Genomic DNA, 24,369 nt, shown 5'->3' with positions numbered 1-24,369 from the left:
TTTTACCCTAAATCTCAGTTTATCACCAAAATAGGGTAACAAGGCACTTGTAAGGATTAAATAGGATCATATGACAAGGTGTGTTGGCTTTAGAAATGTCAAAATGTTATATGAATGTAAGTTTTCACTACTGGAGGATAAAACTGATGTTTAAAGAAGATTGAAATAGGGATGCCTGGGTGGCTCAGTGGTTAGGCGTCTGCCTTTGGCTCAGGGTGTGATCCCACGATTTGGGATCTAGTCCCACATCGAGCTCCCTGCATGGAGCCTGCTTCTCCTTCTGCCTGTGTCTCTGCTTCTCTCTCTCTCTGTATCTCTCATGAATAAATAAATAAAATCTTAAAAAAAATAAAGAAGACTGAAATAGTAAAATCATTAACATGATGGCTGCAGGATTGAAAAGGGAACAATCTGAATGACTTTTGAAAAAAGTTTATTGACTCAACACTAATTTACAAATTTAAATTTTAGAAATTAGAGGGAAAGAAATATTCATCATAGAAACTGGGAAATCAGAGAGGAATTGCATTTGACTTTAAATATTTCAGATATCAGAAAATCTATCAGAAATGTAGGACTGGGGATGCCTGGGCAACTCAGTGGTTGAGCATCTTGCCTTTGGTCCCAGGGTCCTGGGATGGAGTCCCACATCCGGCTCCCCAGAGGGAGCTTGTTTCTCCCTCTGCCCATGTCTCTGCCTCTGTGTCTCTAAATGAATAAATAAACAGAATCTTAAAGGAAAAAAAAAAGAAATGTAAGGCTGGAGCTTGGATAGAAATTAACTTCAGAACTCTGCAAAGAGGTAGTAGTTGATACTATGAACAGAAGAGGTCGCCAAATGAGAGTCAATAAAGAGAAAGGGTGTAGTTTCTTAGGAACATCTGTATTTATGTGGAAGAATCTGAATAAAGACAACGATTAGGTGCAGGTCAGTGAGGGTAGCACAGTTCAATAGTATCCAAAAGAGAGGAGAATTTTTTTTAATTGAAGTTGAGCTACATGATTCAATCCAAATTGGTGAATATGAATTTATTTAGGACCTGGTTTGGGCTCTATAGGTATAGGGAATTAACAGTTGCTCTGATGTTATTAGTGCTGATGATGTTTTAGATACAATTGATGAAAGGTTCAAAGGCCAAGACAATTAGGGATTTTTATGTTGTTTTTGAGTGGTCGTGAGCAGTTCATTTGGGCAGGGGGATTTGTGTGTGTATGTGCATAAATATATCTGGCCTTGTCTTAGGTTTTGTCCTGTTTGTCTTCCCTCACTGCCCGCCCCAGCATTTATGTATATTTTCGCAAGGAGTCTGTCCTGCCTCAGGCTTCTTTTGGCTTGTTTCTCCACTCCAGCTCTTAGAAGGAGGCATTTTGGTAGCTTTTTTTTTTTTCTGTAAGGAAGCGGGAGGCAGTCAGCAGATTGCACTGCAGCAAGAGGGGACACGGAGTTCTTTTAGGACCCTGTCAATCAAGGCCGACTGGTAACCTTACATATAATTTCAGCTTCAGAAGATTGAGCTGCACTGTCGCCGCATTTTATTATTTTTTTAAAGATTTGAGAGCCAGCAAGCATGAGCAGAGGGAGGGGCAGAGGAAGAGAGAAGCTGATTCCCTGCAGCAGGGCACCCGCCTGAGGTTCCATCCCGGGCCCTCAGACCTTACTTGATCTGAGCCCAAACCATGAGTTGGAAGGTTAACCCCCAGAGCCACCCAGGCACCTCTCCCTGCATTTTAATAAAGCAGGTCTAACTGTGCACAATTAAAGATTGCGATTTACAAAACGGGACCTGTGGCTTTGTCTCCTCCACTCTACTTCCATCATTAAACTTTCCTCAGCTCGTGAAAGGGTTGTGAAAAGCTCTGTCCTGATATCCTCCATTCCTGATTAAAGTGGCCAAGGTGACTCCAGCATTTAACCAAATACAGATCATCGAGAGTCTCCTGAAAGTTTAAAGAAATACCCACAGAAACAAACAGGCAATCATCTATCTGAATGTTTCCCGATACAATGGAGCTTTAGGATCTGAAATATGTGACTTGTTTCTATTATGCTTCTTATTTCATTCTGTGAGTTCAGAGGGAGCCTATTCTGATTTCCATAAGGAGTAAGAGAAGTGATGTAGGTCAATTATTTCTCAATAAAACCGGGAGCGGGGGGACGGATTCTGGTAATACCCCAATAGCAAAAAGGGAGGTAGAAAGAAAGGGGAAAGGGCAAGAAAGAAGGGGCAGTGCAGTAAAAGCAGGTCTCGAGGCTGCAGGGGCCGCCTCCTGAGCCCTGGGTCAGGGTTCTCCTGACTGGAGTCCCGGACCGAGAGAGACCTTGCCATCGCAGAAAGGGTGCTGCGCGCGCACACGCGCGCACACACACACACACACACACACACACACACACACCATGCCTCGCAGGAAGGTTGCTGGGCGCGCACACACACACACACACACACACACACTCACACACACACCATGCCTCGCAGGAAGGTTGCTGGGCGCGCGCACGCGCACACACACACACACACACACACACACCATGCCTCGCAGGAAGGTTGCTGGGCGCGCGCACACACACACACACACACACCATGCCTCGCAGGAAGGTTGCTGGGCGCGCACACACACACACACACACACACTATGCCTCGCAGGAAGGTTGCTGGGCGCACACGCGCGCGCGCACACACACACACACACACACACACACCATGCCTCGCAGGAAGGTTGCTGGGCGCACACGCGCGCGCGCACACACACACACACACACACACCATGCCTCGCAGGAAGGTTGCTGGGCGCGCACACACACACACACACACACACACACTATGCCTCGCAGGAAGGTTGCTGGGCGCGCACACACACACACACACACACACACACTATGCCTCGCAGGAAGGTTGCTGGGCACACACACACACACACACCATGCCTCGCAGGAAGGTTGCTGGGCGCGCGCACACACACACACAGACACACCATGCCTCGCAGGAAGGTTGCTGGGCGCACACACACACACACACACACACACAATCTTGCCGTCGCAGGGAGGTTGCTGCTCGCGTGCACACACACACACACACACACAGCAGCTGCCACAGCGCAGAATAAAGCGCAAAGCTGCAAGCCTGACCTATCCAAATAGATGGCCGCGAGCAGGCCAGGCCAGGGCTAGCGCTCCCGCTGCAGGGACCGCCGAAGAAGCCGGGTCACCGCGGCCACCCGGGAGGCTCTCGGACGCCGCTCGCCTCGCTCGTGCGTAAGCAGGCGCCGCCCAGCCGCGTCCCCTGGCTCCGCAATCCGCTAGCCCCGCCTGGTTGCGTTCGGCGCTCGCCTGTCTGTCCTTGCGCCTGCGTACTTCGCCTCCCGCGTCGCCGCGACCCCGATCGGGAAGTGTCAACCCGAAGCTGGTTCCCCAGTCTTGGCCGCGGCCGCGCACAGCCGATCCCGGAGCCCCTAGCCAGGCCCGGGCCCAGCCGCCATGACGAACGGTAAGAGCCAACGCCCAGAGCGGAGAATGGGAGGAAAGGGCCCGGGGAAACGTGGCGGGCGGGCCCGGGCCTGACGTGGCGAGTCTCCCGCCCCCTCGCAGGCCAGCCCCGCGGTGGCGTCTCGGGGCGGCTGCCGCTGGTCCGCAGGCCCCTTGGCGGCCCCGCCGTCTCGTGCGCACCTGGGCTGCCGGGGCCTCTCGTCCGCACCGGTGCTCAGCCCTGGCCTTGCTTCCCTCGTGCCTTCCGAGAAGTGCGTTCTAGCCCTTGCAAGACCCGCAGGCCGGGCCCGGCCGCACTGTTGCTTGAGCACCAGGGGGAAGAGGATCCTTCTCTCGGCCCCTACGTTCTCAGACTCCCGGACTGTAGCCTCGGGGGCAGGACGAGAAACCACAGGGTCAAGCCTCACACTTTTTGGAGGCGAACGTAGACCCTTAAAGTTCTCCTTGTTTTGAAAAAATGCCGGAAAGCTTCCACTTGTTTGATTCTAAAGTCCTGTCTGCCTGGCCCCACCCGAAGACCCCGCCCAGGGCTGCAGGGGTCGGGTTTAAACACTGCCTCTCCCGACGAGGTGGCGGTTGCAACCGTTTATCCCACCTAAGTTTCCAGACGTCTCCGAACACTTTCTGGACATGATTTCCGAATTCCAGGGAAGTGCAGGGGGAAGGACCTTTATGGTCTTTAGAGTCAACTTTACTGGAAAGAAGAGAAGGCTTCTTAGTATGATTTGAGGGGCACAGGAAAGCTTTTCTCAGAGGTACCTTCTCCACGAGCCAGGCAATGGAGACTCAAACTTCACCTTGTGAATTTTGGTATTTTCTGCAAGAACTTAAAGTAAAAGTATAATACGTTGAAGTATCATTCATCATAAGAAGTTAGTGTATGTGTTAATTTACTGGCTGTGAGATAGTTTTACTGAAGAGAGGGAGATAGAGTGGCCCGAAACTGGCAGGTACTGATTATGTACGATATCCTTTAGGAGCTTCCTGGGCAGGTAACAGGTCTAAGGTTACCGAGGCACAGTACTGGGACATCACTGGGAGGAAGAGATCATCAGAACCAAGAAATAAGAGAGCAGTCTGAAAGATAATAATAACTGAGTAAATTTTAGTTACTTTCCCTCCTCTTTTGTTCTGAATTTTTTTTTTTTTTTTGCAGTTAGGCGCTTCATTGTGCGTAGGCGTACAAGAAAAAGCATGTTAATGTATTTAAGAAGTAGAACCAGTTGTTCAAAGCTTCCCTCCCCCTCCCGCAATTGTCCTTTTTGTAAAACAAAGATTATTTATTTGAGAGAGCGCACACAAGCAGTAGGGAGGGGCACAGGGCGTGGGAGAAGCCGACTCCCAGCTAAGTAGGGCGGATGCAGGACCCTGGGATCATGACCTGAGCTGAAGGCAGACACTTAACGGACTAAGCCACCCAGGTGCCCCACAGTTGTTCTATGTCAATGCCTCAGATGCTTTTTTTTTTTTTTTTTTAACAAGAATGTGTTGTTATTGTAGCAGAAATTTGGTTTGTAAGTAGAGTATCATGCATAAAGTGTAAGATAAGCGTAGGAAAATTGCTCTATCCGTTTAGCTTTACTTTTTGCCTTAACATATTCTTCAGCAAATGCAGATCTGAGAGACTTGGCTAAACATCTAGCTCTCCTTTATCACATGAGTGATTGATAATAGGAACATGTGTACTTTCCTCTGCTCATGCTCCAAGGATTCTCACACCTCTCTCAAACTGTTATCAACACTGGCCATTCCTGGGAGGCTGATTCCACTAAAGTGATGCAGTGTTCTCAGGACTTGTAGCTCTTTTTTTTTTTTTAAGATTTTATTCATTTATTCATGAGAGACCGAGAGAGAGGCAGAGACACAGGCAGAGGGAGAAGCAGGCTCAATGCAGGGAGCCCGACGTGGGACTGGATCCCCAGGACTCCAGCCTCACACCCTGAGCCAGAAGGCAGACGCTTAACCCCTGAGCCACCCAGGGATCCCCGAGACTTGTAGCTCTTGAAAGAGGAGGAGAAGGTGCAGTGAAATCTTTGTAAGAGGGCTGTCTGCAAGCAATTTGGGGAACAATGAAGTAACCTTGTCAGTCCCAGGATTTTAGGCTTCCTCTTGTCAAGGGTTGGCATTGCTAATTGATGTTAAAGTCTTGATATCGCTCTGTTCTCCTTTGCATTCTCAAATGGGATCACCTGTCCCAAGCCAGATTAGTACCAAAGGTGTGTGTGTGTGTTTCTTTCTATAACAGTGTACTCCTTGGATGGGATTCTGGTGTTTGGTTTGCTCTTTGTTTGCACCTGTGCTTACTTCAAGAAAGTACCTCGTCTCAAAACCTGGCTGCTATCAGAGAAGAAAGGAGTTTGGGGTGTGTTTTACAAAGGTAAGATCATATCTGGACAGGGAGAGGAGATTGCCATCTCTGGAGAGTGAGGTGCTACAAAGTGTGTGTGGGAGGTGGGATAGGTTATTGTGGCATTATATTTGGTTCCACTGTGATATAACTATTTATTTTCGCATCAAGGTAATTTTAATATCTTCCATGTAGTAAAAGTATATAAATTAAAGTATTTTAGACTGGACTAGAATTGTAATATTTTCTCAATGAAAAGTTTTTCTGAATTTCTAGAAAGAATATACTGGATTCTCTTTTAAGTTTCATTAATTCGGGATCCCTGGGTAGCGCAGCGGTTTGGCGCCTGCCTTTGGCCCAGGGCGCGATCCTGGAGACCCGGGATCGAATCCCACGTCAGGCTCCCGGTGCATGGAGCCTGCTTCTCCCTCTGCCTATGTCTCTGCCCCTCTCTCTCTCTCTCTCTCTCTCTCTGTATAACTATCATAAAAAAAAAAAAGTTTCATTAATTCAAATGATTTTTCACTTTTTATTATAGGTAAATGCTACCTACCTAAATCTTTTGTCAAAACAGGGCAAAATACAAAGAGTATGTTAACCTAGAACCTAGAGCTTAAGTCTAATATTTTTTAATTAATTAATTATTTTTAAAAATGTGTTTATTCATGAGAGACACAGAGAGAAGCAGACACACAGGCAGAGGGAGAAGCAGGCTCCCTGTGGGGAGCCGGATTCGGGACTTGATCCCAGGACTCAGGGATCATGATCCAAGCAGAAGGCAGACACTCAACCACTGAGCCACCCGGGTGCCCCCAAAGATAGTATTTAAATGCATTTCTGAGTGGTTCTAGAGAACCTTGATAGGTCTCTTCATCATGACTAGAGGTTTCAAAATATCACCTTGAAAGTGAGGACTTACATGAAGGGCAGATGTGATTTCTTTTCTCTTTTTACTTTTGTCTGCTAGCCGCTGTGATTGGAACCAGGCTGCATGCTGCTGTGGCAATCGCCTGCATTGTAATGGCCTTTTACGTCCTGTTTGTTAAATGAATTCCAAAGCATCCATCTCATCAGCTGCCAACCAAGAGGATGAGGGTGAAGAAACTGTCCGGGGCCTGGGCCCAGTGTAAGAGAGCTCAGCTAAAATCATCAAAGTCCCCAAGATGACACCACAGCATCTGCCCCTACTGTATATAGGGGAAATTCCTCCTGGTTACAAACATTATTTATGCTTCAGGGGACTCCAGAAGGCCACTTCCTTTGACCTGTGTGTGAATCAGTCCTCAGCAGAGAGCATATAATGTCCAGATAAATTACACCCCACGGTGACAAGATTACATACCTCCTGCATCAAAACCTGTCACCCATTTTGTTCTTCAGCCCATCCTGAGGATCTTTTCAAACCGAGCCTCATTAGGGAAGGACATAGGCTATATTCACACCTCTTGGAAGGAGAATTTTCAAGACTTGACTTTTCCCCCCCCACTGTTTGATTTGGATTTGGCAACTTGGTGGGGGTGGTGGTGGGGCGGTAGTTGGGTGAGGGGGGAGGAGGGGAATAGGAGTTAAACAATACCAAGAAAAATTTTCAGCTTTGGAAATTTCTCTTTCATATACCCATCTGGGAAGAAAAGAGAGGCATGGTCCTCACTGCAAAAAGAGGAGAGATGAAATAGCTGTGCTGTGTTGGTAGCTCAAGAGTTTGCCAAGAAAATCTGGGCCTATATAAGATTTAGGAATTATCTGTCTGTGATGAGACAAGAAAGGAGTAACTTGGGATGAGAAAAATGTTCTGTTCACCAGTATCCCCCAAAAGAGACTTCATCCCATCAAATGGTATAGAGAAAATGAATCCACTGTTGTAATTTTCCTAAAACCTTTTTATGTACTCTAAATTACTGAGTACTAAATAGCGTTACTCAGTCTTAAATGCTATTACTAGGGAAAAGAGAAAGTATTGAAGAAATAATTTTTAATATATTTGCAGTTAGAGTAAAATTTAGTATATAATTCATACACTAGTAAAGTCATTTGGTATAAGAATTTATTGTGATGTTAGATGAATGTTTTGTCATGTTATCCAAGACACAGCCTTATTCTGTGTTTGAGTCTGGGTTATTATGGCAATTTTTAATTGATTGCTTGTTTTTCTTGGGCAACTCTTAGTGTTCCTCATATTGCAGTACTCTTTAGGTATCTTGGAAACTCTTTGTATTATAAGAACACGGTAAATTCAAATGAGTGAGAGAAGTTGTTGATATTCACGGGCATGTTTGGACAGTTCATAGAATCCATGGATAAAATGAGGGTGTTTTCTAAAGTAAAGGAAAACAGATGTTTGCAATAGAGATTAATAGGCCTTTCCATGGATATAATACCTTACACAAGTCATTTTAGATGACTCAACATTTGAGAAAAGACTTACCCATTTAAAAAAGAGAGTTGGTCTAAAATTAAATTATTGTAAAAAGCAAGCAAAAGTATAGGAACTAATTGGATTGTCCATTACAGTAAAACTTGACTATGGACAGGTTAGCTGTGGTTGACCCCTGTGTGGCAGGAAATTGTTTTTTTTTCTTATCCCCAAAGAAAAGCTGCTAGGAAGTTTAGGTTCCAAAATAGGCAGTTCAGTGCTTTGAGGGTTTCTAGGGTGTAGAAAGTCCTCAAGTAAACACTACATGTCTAATCATCTCAGTTGTGGCTTTTGCCTCTTCCGGAATTGGCCTGCAGGGTAAATTTCAATGATTAATGTGTTTTCCATTGTCACTTCTGAGGATCTTTCGCATGAGGGAAAGGACATCTATTGGAATAGAAAGGAAGAGTTACACCTTGTAGGTGTGTTTGGGACCTGTTGGCCAGCAGGAATGTCACTCCCTGGAAATACAGGTTTAGCATGTTTTGCACTTATTTTGTAGCTTTAATGACTTGTTTTCCAATAGGGCTAAATGTCTCTAAGCTTGGTGAGTAGAGCTGCTTCATATTTCTTTTCACAGTTCTAGTTCAAACCAATTTTTACAACCTCCCAGATGGGTCATCTTGACCTAAATTGTTATATTTTGAGATGTTTTCATACGAGAATGTACCAAAAATGTGCACAAAATGAAGGTAATTTACAGCAAGAAACAAATACACAGCTTATTTCATTTCTTGCCTTTATGTAAGCAGATGAGCAGACGGCTGTTTAACTCATTACTTTGGTTGATGTGTCATATATATTTTGACTAAAAATTATAGGAAGTTGTTCCTCTGAGGGAGTCTTTTAGGGGTGGAAGCAGGGGGATAGCAATATTGCCTCAGATTCAAACTGGCATCACCATAAACCCTGAATACCAGGGTGGAATGGAGTCAGCCTTTTATAGTTGAAATACAATTTTTTATTCACCATTGTATGCACAAATCCTTGAAAATAAAATTTCTTTCCCTACCATTTTTGTCCATTTTATTTGTCACACGATGAATTCATTAAGTGTTCAACAGTCCCCTGGGTTCTACCCAAGTATACCTTTTTAGTTTATTAGTGACTAATAAACTGTTAGTTTATTCCTGTTAATCCCTTGTAATGGTCAGCAAATATGCGATATAGTTCAGAATTTATGAAGGTGTAGTTTCCTCCTTTGAGGGAACTGATACATGTATCAGCTTATATATAAGCAGGTATATATGAATAAGTTTTAAAGTATATTAAATAAGGCAGATAACACTCCATACATTTTATCTACCACTGCTATTGAAATACAAATATCTGTCATTACCAGTCATAAACTTCATTCAAATGAGATTATCAGGGATGCCTGGGTGGCAGGGCAGTTGAGCTCAGGGCATGATCCTGGAGTTCCAGGATGGAGTCCCAAATCGGGCTCCCTGCATGGAGCTTGCTTCTCCCTCTGCCTGTGTCTCTGCCCTCTCTCTCTCTCTCTCTCTCTCTCTCTCTCTCTCTCTCTCGGTGTCTCTCAAGAATAAATAAGTAAAATCTTAAAAAAAAAAATGAAACATGAGATTATCAGGTTAACCATCCATGCACCCAGAAAATTGTTGAGCCAGTGGGATTCTGACATGGATAGTTTTCCCCTATTTGTTTATTCCAAGTGCATAGTGGAACTGGCACAGTTACAAATTATAAATCCACAAAATTCTTCTGATTTACCTTACCCACACACAAACGTTTTTTGTTGAAAAAGGAGAAAGAAGGAACTGACATGTAAAAAATTGTGTCCCTTGATGTGAAAGGAGCTAATTCTCATTATATAGTCACTACTCATTCTGGAGTTTGAAAGACATGCTTTAATGGACAGTAAGTGAAGGCTCAGCAATATGAAGAAATCAAGCTTCCGGGCACCCGGGTGGCCCAGCGGTTTAGCCCCGCCTTTGGCCCAGGGCGTGATCCTGGAGACCAGGGATCGAGTCCTGCGTCGGGCTCCTTGCATGGAGCCCGCTTCTCGCTCTGCCGGTGTCTCTGCCTCTCTCTCGAATAAATAAAATCTTTAAAAAAAAAAAAAAATGAAATCAAGCTCCCCGTAGTAAGAGGGCTCTTGTAAATGACAGGGATATACCTTCCTGCTTTTACTCATTTCACAGGCTGACTACTAAGTCATTGGATTTATTATTTCTTTAAAGATTTTTATTTATTCATGAGAGACAGATACACAGGCAGAGGGAGAAGCAGGCTCCATGCAGGGAGCCGGATGGGGACTCGATCCTGGGACCCTGGGATCAGGTCCTGAGCTGAAGACAGGCGCTCAACCGCTGAGCCACGCAGGCGTCCCTAAATCATTGGATTTAAATAATCTATTCTCACTTTTCCCTTTGGTAAAATGTTTTCCTTTTCCCTTGGGAGAAGGAGCTCCTGGGGGCGCCGATCCTGGTTAATGACCAGGGTTGCCTGCTCCATGGGACAGCAGTCATCACCTATAAATCTCCTGCGACTGACTCATCTTATATCCACAACTTGGATCAAAGACGTGGGTCGAAGATCAAAGAAAAGCTATAGATACGGATATAAATATGTACTTGGGCAAAGATCGTACTTAAGGCAAGCAGGATCAGGGCAGCCCGCGTGGCTCAGCGGTTAGCGCCGCCTGCAGCTCAGGGCGTGATCCTGGAGACTCGGGATCGAGTCCCACGTCGGGCTCCCTGCATGGGGCCCTGCATGGGGCCCGCTTGTGTGTGTGTGTGTGTGTGTGTGTGTGGTGTGGTGAATAAATAACTACAATCTTTAAAGAGAGGGGGAAAAAAAAGACAAGCACGATCTTGCGGTCTAGTCTTGCCAGAGTTTGTCCAAACCGGGGACCCGGGTTCCCCCTCCGAGCCACGCGAGGGCAGCAGAGCGCACCGAGGGCGCATCCGGCCGAGGGCGTTGCGCTCAGTGGCTCCTCCCAGAATCCTCCGGGGCAGAGGCCTTTAAAGGGGGGTTACCGACTTCCGGCCCTTTCCGGAGGGAGAGCGGCCTGGGGCGGCGGCGGTGGTGCGTGTGGTGCTGCGATGTGCGTGGAAGACGCGTGGAAGGCGCGTGTGGGTTGAGTGAGTGGGCGTGCGAGTGTGGTGGGTCCACGTGGGGCGTGCAAGGCGAGCGTATGTGCGCCGTCCCTGAGCCCCTCCCCCCGTCTACACCTTGATCTTATTTGATCGGGTTGTGACCCAGCCCCGCCGGGCCGGCCCGAGATGAAAAGCTTCCTCCTGCGAAGCCCCCTCCGTGGGGCGCTGTGCGGCGAGGCTCGCGGGCGGCGGCAGCACCGCGGCCCCGGCGCTGGTCTGACGGGGCCCGGCGCTCAGAAGTGATGAATTGATCAGATAGACGAGGCCGGGCCCGTCCCGTGCCGCTGATTATCGAGGCGATTCTGATCTGAGCCCGGCTCCGGGGCGCGGCCGCCGGAGGCCCGGGTGCAGCCGCAGGCACGGGAGGAGTGTGCGCTGCACGGTTTCCCTCCGCCCGTTGCCTTCCCCGCAGGCCTGGCCCTGGTGGCCCTGGTGGCCCTGGTTGGCCTCTGTGCGGCGTCTGACACTGCAGGTTACGTCTACGGGCGTGCGTGTACGGGTGTTACACACGCGTATCCCGTGAGAGCGTGGAGCGCTTGCAGGGTCCGGAGTGCGGGGACTGGCCCCAGCTTTACGGAATTACAATTATCAGGGAGGCTTTTTTTAAACCTCGATGTATGGGGTCACGATAATAAATTTTTTAAAATTCAGTATCAAATAACCTGCATGCCATGATTACCCAGAGTCCTTCCTCTCTGCCACTTTCATCCGGTCTAAACAGAACTGGGACGCCCGGGGGCTCAGTGAGATCCTGGAGACGGGGCCTGCTTCTCCCTCTCCTGTGCCTCTGCCTCTGTGTGTCTCTCATGAGTAAATAAATAAAATCTTAGAGAGAACTGAAACTTCATATTGCCACTTGGCAGCAGATGTGATCTGAATAGGCTGGAGTCTCTGGAAGAGGGCTTGTGATAGTTTGATGGTTTAAGGACCCTGTACCTGAGTAACAGGAAGCAGCTTTCTCGTCTGAATTATGCAACAATGCATATGCTGTCCAAACTTAGAAACAGGAACTGATCCTAGGGTATTCTGAAAGGTCTGCAGTTTCTTGCCTAATCTAACATCAGGTTCCCCTGAGTGACTTGTAATTTTAGAAACCACATCAATGCATCAGTTTTTAGGTACCTTCAAACCCAAGCACCAGGTTGTTGAATCACGTTTATAAGAATCAAGGACTGTATTTCACAGCACAAATTGACAAAAGGGAATTGGCTCCCAGGCAAGAAGAGAGCAGAGTTAGACAATGAACAATGGCAAGGAACCAGAACCAGGAAAATGGAACCCTTATGGCAAAGTAGAGTCCAGCAGATGACTAAATTCAGAAGGTCTGACATCTGTTAAGTATGAATGACCTCAGCATAAACGTTAATTCTCCATAGAGCTTCCAGAATTATGGTTTGGTAAGCTCATTAAGAGAATGGGCTATGCCCACTCTTGTTTCCCCAAAATTTATCTCAGTGTCTGACATACAAGTTTGGAATGAGTCCACTTTACAAAATACGAATACCTGTCCCCTGCTGAAAACAAGATTTTTTTTTTTAAACTTTTTTTTTTTTAATTTTTGATTTATTTATGATAGTCACAGAGAGAGAGAGAGAGAGAGGCAGAGACATAGGCAGAGGGAGAAGCAGGCTCCATGCACCGGGAGCCTGATGTGGGATTCGATCCCGGGTCTCCAGGATCGCGCCCTGGGCCAAAGGCAAGCGCCAAACCACTGCGCCACCCAGGGATCCCTCTTTTTTTGTTTTAAGTAGGCTACACACCCAGCGCAGTGTGGGGCCTGAACTCAAGACCCTAAGACCCAAGACCTCAGCTGAGATCAAGACTGAGACGGTTAACTGAGCCACGCAGGCACCCATGTGCTGTTTAGTTCTAAATCCTTAGCTTTTCAGCAAGATGACTTTCCAAATTGCAAATCTGTCCATGAGGACTAGTTTCTAGAAGTTGGGAAACATCCCTCCCACATTTTATTTTATTTTATTTTATTTTATTTTTTTAAATTTTATTTATTTATGATAGGCACACAGTGAGAGAGAGAGAGAAGCAGAGACATAGGCAGAGGGAGAAGCAGGCTCCATGCACCGGGAGCCCGACATGGGATTCGATCCCGGGTCTCCAGGATCGTGCCCCGGGCCAAAGGCAGGCGCCAAACCGCTGCGCCACCCAGGGATCCCCCCTCCCACATTTTAAAAGCAGTTAAGCGGCAACTCTCAGTCCATGGGTAATGCACTTCAGGCTTCATCCAGCACAAATATATTTAATGGAGGTGGGCGGCAGTATGTTCCACTATGATTAATTAGTCCAGGGGCCTGTCAACACTAAGTAGAGAAGAAGCCACCATCATTCTTTCGGGAGTAGCCTCCATTGGTGGCAGCAGTGTGAGGGGACACTGGAGAAAAGAGAAGAGGGAGTAGGCTGTGAATTGCAAATCCTTTGCCTTTTCTGGGAACCTGTAATCACCCATACATTGCTGGGTACTGTGGAGGAGGTCCTTATAACATCTGGGGAAACTGGCCTATAGAGCACTGATGGGAGATAGCTGTAGGGTCCTCCACTCCCAGATTTCTGTCCTTTGATAGACATTTTGTCCCCAAGACTTAGGGGACAGAGCTAAAGGCTCTGAAAATTCATCTTCTAGTTTATAGGCAGTATGTCCTCTGGTATTAATCTGAGAAAGTGCCAACTTAGTCACTGCTATTCTAAGACCTTCAGTTATCCTTGAAGTTCTCTAATGACCAATCACCTCAATTCCCTGATTCCTGGGTCAATTTAAAAAAGCTCTTGTACCACCCATCTGCCCATCCAGTCTTCTAACCCTTACCTATGGATCCCTGGATGCTGTGGATAGACTCCTTCTTAGGGTTGATCCAGTGTCTGATGTTAGCTCGGGAAGTGACGGAAGGTGGCGGAGGAGGGGGTAAAAGTTCTCCAGGGAATTGGGTCTTGATGATTCTAGAGATGGTATGGGGAAGAACAGGGGAGAGTGAAATCAATCAGAAGAAGAAAGGTGAGGAGGGAAAGAAAATTGCATGCAGCCTCAAAAATAATGCAGCCAAAGACCTTTATCCTCTGGGAATTAGCTGAATATTTTGTTTGTTTATACAGATGAGCAAAATGCTGGAGGATCCCTATTCACTTTAGCTAATAAAAATACAGAAATTGCATTATAGATGTAAAAAGCACAGAAAAATGTATACAAATGAGTACCTATTGATTATCTTTGTTATTTCCCAGGTGACACTTTACCTTACATGACTGGGTGGCATTGTCCTTAGGGTGGAGAAGTCCTGCCTGCACCACTTACCCATGGGTATCCTGGGTGGTCTCCTGGTGTAAAAGTACCTCACTTTTGTTCTTGAATGTCCCTGTGTGGTGGTTGTACAAGGCTGCTAAGCGGAAATCCAGGTCATCCTTTGGTATCTACAGAAGAAGTCAATCCACCCAGGGTTAACTTGCTACCTTTACCTCAACTCTAGTCAAGTTCTGTTGGGCTTACTTTTTCCCCAAAAGCAGAGTGAACTCCTTTTGGGCTTGATGTCCACCAGCTCCTTATACATCAAAGGCATCTTGACTCTTGTCAATATAGAATTGTGTCATAGGTCTAATGGGGTGGGGGGGGGTCAGCTCTCACTGGAGATATGGAAATCATATTGTCCTCTACTTGGGCTTAATGGGCCTTATGTCATGTATGGTTATCAGAAGAATGAAAGGTCTGGTGAGAAAATGATTTGCTCCAGATAATCTACTGTAGCAAAACACAACCCTTCCGACTTCCCAGAGGCCAGATAAATTGATACTAGGCTTTAGGTTTGATAGGACCTTGGACTAGGGACAAAATAAAGATGCTGATGCCATTGAGGACAGACTACCTTTCAAAAAAGATATATATGAATCTTAAGCAGGTGTGAAGAGAAATAGTATTTCAATGCTAGGTACCTCAGGATCAAGAAAATAAATATCCCGCCTCGTGGAGGTGATTGTGGGAGTTGAGCTGAGCCGACTCCAGGGTTCCTGTTGCTGAGCAAGGTGAGTTGGGTTCTTATATGGCAGTTTCTGCAAAAGAGAAACCACAGCAGGACCTGGTTACAGGAGGCCTTGCTGATATGATAGCTTCAGTGACATCCATCTCCTTATTCCATCCTAGTGTAATTGAAGCTCAGGGGGTCTCTTCAAAGGGAAGAACGATATGAGGCAAGACTCCCAGGCTTTTGATGCTCTTAGGTTTTCAATATTAGAACTGACAAAAGTTGGCCAGGAATACAGGAAAAGGGGTGGAGTGGGACAGCGGGTGGTGAGTGCGGAGAAGATAAGGAAGATGAGCTCATGTTTAGATGTCCTCTGAGTTTGAAGAAAAGGTTAAGTTGCCCGAATGCAGTCAACAGGTGGAACATGGGAAGTTGAAACTTGAAGGAGAGCTCAGAGCAAGTAATAGAGGTCTGGGGATCATGCACATGAAGTAGTGGCTAAAGCCTGCAAAAAGGATTGTGGCCAAAAGGGCTCACGATTGCACAATATTATAATGGGGAGGGGGAGGAGAGAGAAAAGATACTAAGGTATTCAGAAACAGAAGAATCAGGAAAGTGCAGTGTCTAAGCAGGAAGAGAAGATTTCAGTAAGCAGAGAAGGGTCGCTGTGACTGCAGAAGTGTCAAGGAAAAAGTATGTTGGACAATCACTCTTCTAAATAGAACCTCATAAACATCAATGTGAAAAGCACACAAGTGATTTCTTCATTTAATGTAAAATGCCACATTGTTCATTAGTACCTTAGTACCTAGCGCAGCGACCTAACACATGGTATTCAAAAATGAAATATTGTTTGAATAATGACTGCATTCCAATGAGTATAGCTTCAACCTAGTAGAAATCAAATTCAATCTATTCAGTGTTGGAACCCTCCTCTCCTCTACATATGACAAAGTGCTTGTGTAACTCGGGTCAGGCATTAATTGAATAGTATGTACCAGACAGTGTGCTGTCACAAAAAATATGATAAATGAAACAAGAAAACTAGAAATACATGATGCAAGCATAGGCAGATCTCCTCCAATTCCTCAAAGGCTACATAAGCTTCATCATGTCCTCATTCAGCAGAAGAATGAGACTGTCCTCTACTGAGAAAGTAAGACTGTCAAGCATGAATACCATCCTCATATCCATTGTCCTATCTCAAAGAAAGGCATATACCTTTTACTCAAGGATAACCCTTATGAATGGAAAAAGATATTACATTCAAATTGAAGCAAAAAAAAAAAACCAAAACAAACAGGTAGCAATACTTAAACAAAATAAACTTTAAAACAAAGACTGTACCAAGAATCACATAAAGGCATTACATAGTGATAAAGGGACCAATTCAACAAGAGGATATAACAATTGGGAAGATCGGGATGCCTGGGTGGCTTGGTGGTTGAGTGTCTGCCTTTGGCTCTGGGCGTGATCCTGGAGTCCCATATCGGGCTCCCTGTTGGGAGCCTGCTTCTCCTCCCTCTGCCTATGTCTCTGCCTCTCTGTCTTGTGAATAAATAAGTAAAATCTTTTAAAATTTAAAAAACCAATTGTGAATATCTATGTACCCAAAATAGGAGCACCTAACTACTTAGAGCAAATTTTTCCTTAATAGACATAAAGGAAGAAACTGACAGTAATACACCAATATTATGGGGCTTTAACATGCACTTACATCAACGGATAGATCATCCAGACAGGAAACCAACAAGGAAATGATGGCTTTGAACGACTCATTAGGTCAGATGGACCTGACACATAGATACACAACATTCCACATATTCTTTTCAAGAGCATACGGAGCATTCTCCAGGAGAGATCACACATCAAGCCAAAAAACAAGTCTCAATAAATTTAAGAAGACCGAAATCACATCAAGAAACTTTTCCAACCACAGTGGTATGAAACTAGAAGTTAATTAGCAGAAAAGAAAAAAACTGGAAAAAATACAAACAGAGAGGCTAAACAACATGCTACTAAACTACCAATGGGTCAACTAAGCAATCAGAGGAAATAAAAAAAATACAGAGAAAATGAAAACACAATTGTCTGTCTGAAGCCTTTGAGAGTTGTAAGAGGGAATTTTATAGTGATACAGGCCTACATCAAGAAACAAGAAAAGAAAAAGAAACAAGAAAAATCCCAAACAATCTAATCTTATACCTAAAGAAATTAGAAAAAAAGAATGAACAAAGCCTAACAAAGAATCTAACAAAATTAGTAGAAGAAAATAATAAAGATCAGAGCAGAAATAAATGAAGACTAATACACACACACGCACACACACACAGATCAAGGAAACCAAATGAAAACAAGAGCTGGTTCTTGAAAAACATAAAATTGATAAACTTTGAGCCAGACTCCTCAGGAAAAAAGAGAGTGAGCAAGGACTTAAATAAAATCAGAAATGAAGGAGGAGAAATAATAACCAACATCACAGAAACACAGAGAATTATAGCAAAATACCATGAAAAAATGCATAGGATCTTCCTAAACTAAATCAAAAAGAAATAGAAAATTTGAACAGATGAATTACTAGTAATAAAACTGAAATCATAATTAAAAAACCCAATAAACAAAAGTGTAGGACCAGATAGCTTCACAAGTGGATTCTGTTAAACATTTAAAGAGTTAACACTCTTTTCATTTTTTTATTTTTATTTTTATTTATTTTTTTAAGATTTATTTTTATTTATTTATGAGAGAGAGAGAGAGGCAGAGACACAGGCAGAGGGAGAAACAGGCTCCATGCCGGGAGCCGGACGTGGGACTCGATCCCGGGTCTCCAGGATCGCGCCCTGGGCCAAAGGCAGGCGCCAAACCGCTGAGCCACCCAGGGATCCCCACTCTTTTCATTAAAAAAAAAAAAGATTTTTATTTATTTATTCATGAGAGAGAGAGGCAGAGACACAGGCAGAGGGAGAAGCAGGCTCCATGCAGGGAGTCCTTGGGACTCGATACCAGGTCTTCAGGATCACGCCCTGGGCTGAAGGTGGCGCTAAACCTCTGAGCCACCTGGGCTGCCCCAACACTCTTCAAACCATTCTAAAAAATAGAAAAGTAAGGAAGTCTTCCAAATTCATTCTACAAGGCCAGCATTACCGTGATACCAAAATCAGACAGAGACTACGAATGAAAGAAAACTACGAGCCTATATCTCTGGTGAACACAGGCATAAAAATCTTCAATAAAATATTAGTAAGTCAAATTTATAATACATTAAAGGATCATTCGCTATGATCAAATGGGATTTATTCCAATGATGCAAGGGGAGGTCAGTATTCACAAATCAGTGTGATACATCACATTAACAAGGAAGGATAGAAACTGTATGATCATCTCAATAGATGCAGAAAAAGCATTTGACAAAATACAACATATGTTTATTATAAAAAATCTCAATAGATTTAGAGGGAATGTATCTCAACACAATAAAGGTAAATATGAAAACCCGCAGCCAACATCAATTTCAAGGTGAACAACTGAAAGATTTTCCTCTAAGGTCAGGAACAAAACAAGGATGTCCACAATCACCACTTTTATTGAACATAGTACTGAAAGTCTTAGCTGCAGCAATCAGACAAGAAAAAGGAATAAAAGGCATCCAAATTGATAAGGAAGAAGTAAAACTGTCGTTATTTGCACATGCACGATACTATATATAGAAAACCCTACAGACTACTAAAAAACTATTAGAACTAATAAATGAATTCCCTAAAGTTGCAGAATACAAAATTAATATAAAGAAATCTGTTGTTTCTATACATCAATAAAAAAGTGGAAAGACAAATTAGAAAACAATTCTATTTACAATTGCACCAAAAATAATAAAATATCTAGGAATAAATTTAACCCAGGCAATGAAAGATCTATTCTCTGAAAATTATAAGACACTGGTGAAAGCAATTGAAGATAGCACAAATGGAAAGATATATCATTCTTATGGATTGGAAGAATTAATATTGTTAAAATGTCCATACTACTCAAAGTAATCTACAAATTCAGTGCAATCCCCATCAAGATACCAATAGCATTTTTCACAGAAGTAGAAAAAATAATCCTAAAATTTATAGAACCACAAAAGACTTTGAACATCAGAGCAATCTTGAGAATGAACAAAACTGGAGGTATCACAATCCCAGATTTCCAGATATACTACAAAGCTATAGTAATTAAAACAATATAGTACCTGGGATGTTTTCTGGCTTAGTCAGAAGAGCATGCAACTCTTGATTTTGGGGTCATGAGTTTGAGCCCTACTTGAGTGTAGAGATTGCTAAAACAAATAGGCTTAAAAAAAAAAAAAACACTATAGTACTGGCACAAAATTAGACACATAGATCAATCAATTAGGATAGAGAGCCCATAAATAAACCCAATGCTTATATGGTCAATTAATCTATGGAAAAGGATGCAAGAATATACAATAGGGAAGACAGTTTCTTTGACAAATGGTGCTGGGAAAACTGGGCAGCTACATGCAAAACAACAAAATCGGGGCACTTTCTTACACCATACACAGAAACAAAATGAAAATGGATTAAAGACTAAATGTGAGAACTGAAACCACTAAAAGAAAACATAGGCTATAATTTCTTAGGTATTAGCCTTATCAACATATTTGTGGGTATATCTCCTCAGGGAAGGGAAACAAAAGCAAAAATAAACTACTGGAAATACACCAAAATAAAAAGCTTTTGCACAAAGGAAGCCATCAACAAAATGAAAAGAGAACCTACTGGATGGGAGAAGATATTTGCAAATGATATATCTGATAAGGAATTAATATCCAAAATATATAAAGAACTTATACATAACTCAACACCAAAACACCTAATCTGATTATGAAAAGATGCTTAACATCACTGATGATCAGGGAAATGCAAACCAAAACCACAATGAGATACCCCGTCACACCAGTCAGAATGACTAGTATGAAAAAGACAAGAAGTAACATAGTGTTGGCAAGAATGTGGAGAAAAGGGGGATCCCTGGGTGGCGCAGCGGTTTGGCGCCTGCCTTTGGCCCAGGGCGCGATCCTGGAGACCCGGGATCGAATCCCACGTCGGGCTCCCGGTGCATGGAGCCTGCTTCTCCCTCTGCCTCTCTCTCTCTATCTCTCTGTGACTATCATAAATAAATTTTAAAAAAATTAAAAAAAAAAAAAGAATGTGGAGAAAAGGGAACATGTAAATTGGTGTAGCCATTGGGGAAAACAGTATAGAAGCTCGTGAAAAAATTAAAAATAGAAATCCAAGATCCCTGGGTGGCTCAGAGGTTGAGCGCCTGCCTTCCGCCCAGGCCGTGATCCTGGAATCCCGGGATCGAGTCCCACATCAGGCTCCCTGATGGAGCTTGCTTCTCCTTCTGCCTGTGTCTCTGCCTCTCTCTGTGTGTCTTTCAGAATAAGTAAATAAAATATTTTAAATAAATAAATAAATAAATAAATAGAAATCCATATGATCCAGTAACCCCAATACTAGGTATTTACCCAAAGAAAATGAAAATACTTAATCCAAAAGGATATATGCATTATGTTTACTGCAGCATTATTTACAATAGCCAAGATGTGGAAGCAACAAAAGCTCCCATCAATAGATGAAAGGATGAAGAAAATGTGCTATCTATACATATATAGCTTCATTGTTTATCCATTCATCTACCTACCTACCTATATATCCACAATGAAATATTACTCAGCCATAAAAAAGAAAAACCTTGCCCTTTTCCACATCATGGATGGAGATAGATGGTATTTGCAACATGAAATAAGTCAGACAAAGAGAGACCAATACCATATTATTTCACTTATATGTGCAACCTGAAGAACAAAACTAAACAAACAAGAGCAGAAACAGACCCATAAATGCAGAGAACAAACTAATGGTTGCCAGAAGGAAGGTAGGTGGAGAGATGGGTGAAATAGGTGAAGAAATTAAGACATACAAACTTCCAGTTATAAAATAAGTAAGTCATGGGCATGAAAAGTACACCACAGGAAACAGAGTCAGTAATACTGTAATAACGTTGTATGGTGACAGGCGTTGACTACACTTACTGTGGTAGACACTGAGTAATGTATAGGATTGTCAAATCGCTATGCTGGACAGCTGAAATGAATAGGAACACTGTATTTGTCATCTATACTTCAAAAATAATAATAAAAATGAAGAACCTTTCTTCTCTGAAACTAACCTTTCCTTGTGCTTCAGAGACCTGTACCATCTTGGCATCCCCTATACCCAGCCCCTCTCTCATTCCTTCATCACTGTCTCGCTATCACTCTATCACTTTCCCTTCAGAACTAGACTTCTTCAAGAGTCAACATTTACTACCTCCACTTCCTCCCCATTTCCAAACCCTCTTTAGCCACTGCAGTCCGGCCTCTTTCTTAAGCAAGCACTGAAACTGATCTTTATCTTTAGCTACGTTAGGTGGATCCTTTCCAGACCTGGTCTTATTTGGCTTCTGCATTTTCTGGCACCATGATTCTGATTTCCTCGAATGTTCCCTCTATGCTCTGTAGGGCCAGATCCTCCTGATTTTCCTCCTGCCTCTAGTTGTTACTGTTCAGCTCCCTTGTCAGCTCTACATTCTCTCTCTGTTCCTTAGTGCATTCTCCAGGAGTTTCATTTCTGGTTTTCGTATTCTCACATTCACTGGATGAGCTCATTCCTTCCTGTGGCTTTGACCACCACATGGATGCTGTGGCTTCCAGACACACAGCTTCAACCTAGAACTCTCAACCATGTTGCATGCTATTCAACTCCACTTAAATGTCCCACAGGCACCACAAAAGCAACATCTACCTAACCGACCTGAACTTCTTTCTCCCCAAACCGGCTTCCCCTGGATGCCTCATTCAGTAAATGATATCAATGAAGCCCTCAGAAACCTAGGAGCTATCCTAGACTTGTTCCTTCTCTTGAGTACACATCCAGCCACAAAGTTTCATCAGTCCTGCCCTTGGCAACTTTTTAACATCTGCACCTTATTGCCATCCCCTGCCTTAGATCTTTTATTCCTCCTGGAGGTTTCTGCCTTCTGAGGCTCCTGCCTTCTTGCTGATTCCTCTTGTCCTCACTTCTGTTCTAGCCGCCGTGCTTTCCAAAAATACCCATTGATTGTGTCACTCTAGTGCTTAAAATCCTGACGTGATTCCCCAGCACCTCGAGGATGGAATCCTAGCTCAGTAGCATGGTGTACACAGCACACCCAGCCCAACAAGGTGACTCCAGCTCCTGCTCTCTTCTCTCCTCCATCTCACATGGATGCTCCAAACATTCTAGACTCTTTAGCCCCAAACGAGGCACTCTTCCTCTCCTTTCCATGTATGCGCACCTGCTGCCCCCTGTGCCTTGAATATCTGGTTCTTGTTACCTTCTTTCTAAGTCATATTCCTCCCTCACCTGGCCCAGGTAACTCCTAGGCGGATGCGAAAACTCACCTGCTCTGGGAAGCTTTCCTTTAAATGACACACGATGTATAACTCTGCCACAACACATGTGCTATTGGGCATTTTTGCTGTTGCTGTTGTCAGCTTTTCTACTAGAGTTCCTCTAAAGCAGGAGCCCTATCTAACTCATCTATACATCCTCAGTGTTGAGCAGAATGCTTGGCATATAGTAAATGATAAATGTTGAATAAATCAAAGGAAGCTCTTTGATACTGTTGTCAAGCCACAGTTCCTACTGAATTCACCTCATTTTGCAACACTTCAAGCATCCCAAATACTTCTACCAGAAAAAAAGAATCATCTAAGTTCCCAAATCACTGACACCCATACAAAGAACACATTCCAGCATTGGCCAAAAGACAGAGATGGTGTGAGGGTAGATGCATAAAAAGCATGACCTGGTGGCTTCCAGAGGCTTCTCTCCCATTCCACATCTCCTACCTCTTCAGAGAACACTTTTCCAAACAGGGCAAAGGGTGGCTTGGTGGGAACCTGGGCCCGTTTAATCCACATTATACCGAGCATTGCTTTGGGGAAGAAGAGCCCCTTGTTCCTTGGGCTAGAGCTCTACTTCCCTCTCCTCGAGGGCACCTCTGAAACGTCAGCAGACCTGAATACGGAGCCAAGGAGGCGGGCAGAAAAACTTCTCGGGTACCTGACCCAGTGTCCTCACCAGAGTGCTCTAAGTTACCGTCTCTACCCATCACGCCAACAGAAAGAAGCGTGCCATCGAGCCTGCTGGGAATCTAAGCAAGAAACCACACTACCTTGGAAGCCCGGAGTTTCCCCAGGTAGGAGTCATCGTTTTCCAGCGTAGGGTGCTGGAGAGGGTCTCGGGGGAAAGGCATGGTAAAAGGCGGAGCGAGACGCGGGTGCGAGGGACGGGATCCCGCGCAGCCGCACACGACGCACGCGGAGGATCCCGGGTCCCAATTGTTTGGAACGCCCAGCTTCGGTTGCCAGGCAACTCCCCGCCATCTGTGACTGAGGCGAATTCCCTTCGAGAAGGGCGCCACCTGGCGGTCCGGCGCGGAGACACACCTCGGGAGGAAGCTCCGGGAACGCAGGGCGAAAGCGCCCGCGGCGAACCAGGGAGCCCTGCGTGTGCACTCGGGGGCCTTAGTCGGAAAACGTCGGCCTCCGCCGGGCAGCAGTCCTGCAACACATCTCCGTCCAGCAAAGAAGCCCCAAAAGATGACCCAGGGATTTGCGACTCCGTCGCATCTAACAAAAGAATTTTTCAAAGCAGTGAGAGAATGAGACGGAAGAGCCCAGGCGTCGTGCTTGGAAAGTTGCAGGCTAGTGCAAACACTCCTTGCTCAACCTCGGTTTAACGGCGCCAGCCTCAAGGCTTCGCACGGAGCCGGTTGGAGAGGCGCGGGTGGATGTGGCCGCATGGAGCAGGATCTCCAGAGGCGGCTGCAGCAGCAGGTGACACCTTCCGGAGCCACGCTCCCAAGGCTGCAACCTCTGGAGGTGAGACGGGGCCCCAGTCGTCCTCCGATCGCTGCACACAAAGCGTTGTCGAACGCCACGTCTGCGAAACATT

At 44.7% G+C, this 24,369-nt stretch overlaps 2 protein-coding genes and 1 non-coding gene across 3 annotated transcripts; 2 read left to right on the top strand and 1 right to left on the bottom strand.

Annotated features, from left to right (window-relative positions):
- The first annotated feature begins 3,343 nt into the window (after positions 1–3,343).
- Positions 3,344–9,252, top strand: TMEM167B (transmembrane protein 167B). The gene is made up of 3 exons (XM_041750627.1): positions 3,344–3,482; positions 5,727–5,858; positions 6,796–9,252. Exons 1-3 carry the CDS (start codon positions 3,473–3,475, stop codon positions 6,876–6,878), a joined length of 225 nt encoding a protein of 74 aa, XP_041606561.1. The 5' UTR covers positions 3,344–3,472; the 3' UTR covers positions 6,879–9,252.
- Positions 9,253–11,251: 1,999 nt separating this feature from the next.
- Positions 11,252–11,671, top strand: LOC121488566. The gene has a single exon (XR_005987178.1).
- Positions 11,672–13,541: 1,870 nt separating this feature from the next.
- On the bottom strand, positions 13,542–24,090 carry C3H1orf194 (chromosome 3 C1orf194 homolog). The gene is made up of 5 exons (XM_041749007.1): positions 23,588–24,090; positions 15,294–15,410; positions 14,662–14,777; positions 14,179–14,309; positions 13,542–13,746 (listed from the first exon to the last, which is right to left on the bottom strand). Exons 1-5 carry the CDS (start codon positions 23,666–23,668, stop codon positions 13,676–13,678), a joined length of 516 nt encoding a protein of 171 aa, XP_041604941.1. The 5' UTR covers positions 23,669–24,090; the 3' UTR covers positions 13,542–13,675.
- Positions 24,091–24,369: the final 279 nt, after the last annotated feature.

The sequence above is a fragment of the Vulpes lagopus genome, chromosome 3 (genome assembly GCF_018345385.1).
Source record: "Vulpes lagopus strain Blue_001 chromosome 3, ASM1834538v1, whole genome shotgun sequence".
NCBI lineage: Eukaryota > Metazoa > Chordata > Mammalia > Carnivora > Canidae > Vulpes > Vulpes lagopus.
The sequence above is the reverse complement of the archived record's forward strand: the minus strand, read 5'-3'. Positions and strand labels throughout refer to the sequence as shown.

Coding starts and splice junctions, on each gene's coding strand:
- TMEM167B (XM_041750627.1), top strand. Junction 5,859..6,795: donor TTGGGGTGTGTTTTACAAAG/GTAAGATCATAT, acceptor TTTGTCTGCTAG/CCGCTGTGATTGGAACCAGG.
- C3H1orf194 (XM_041749007.1), bottom strand. CDS start 23,668: ATGCCTTTCCCCCGAGACCCTCTCCAGCACCCTACGCTGGAAAACGAT. Junction 14,778..15,293: donor TTTATTTTCTTGATCCTGAG/GTACCTAGCATT, acceptor CTTCTTCTGTAG/ATACCAAAGGATGACCTGGA. Junction 13,747..14,178: donor CAGCATCCAGGGATCCATAG/GTAAGGGTTAGA, acceptor TCTTTTCTCCAG/TGTCCCCTCACACTGCTGCC.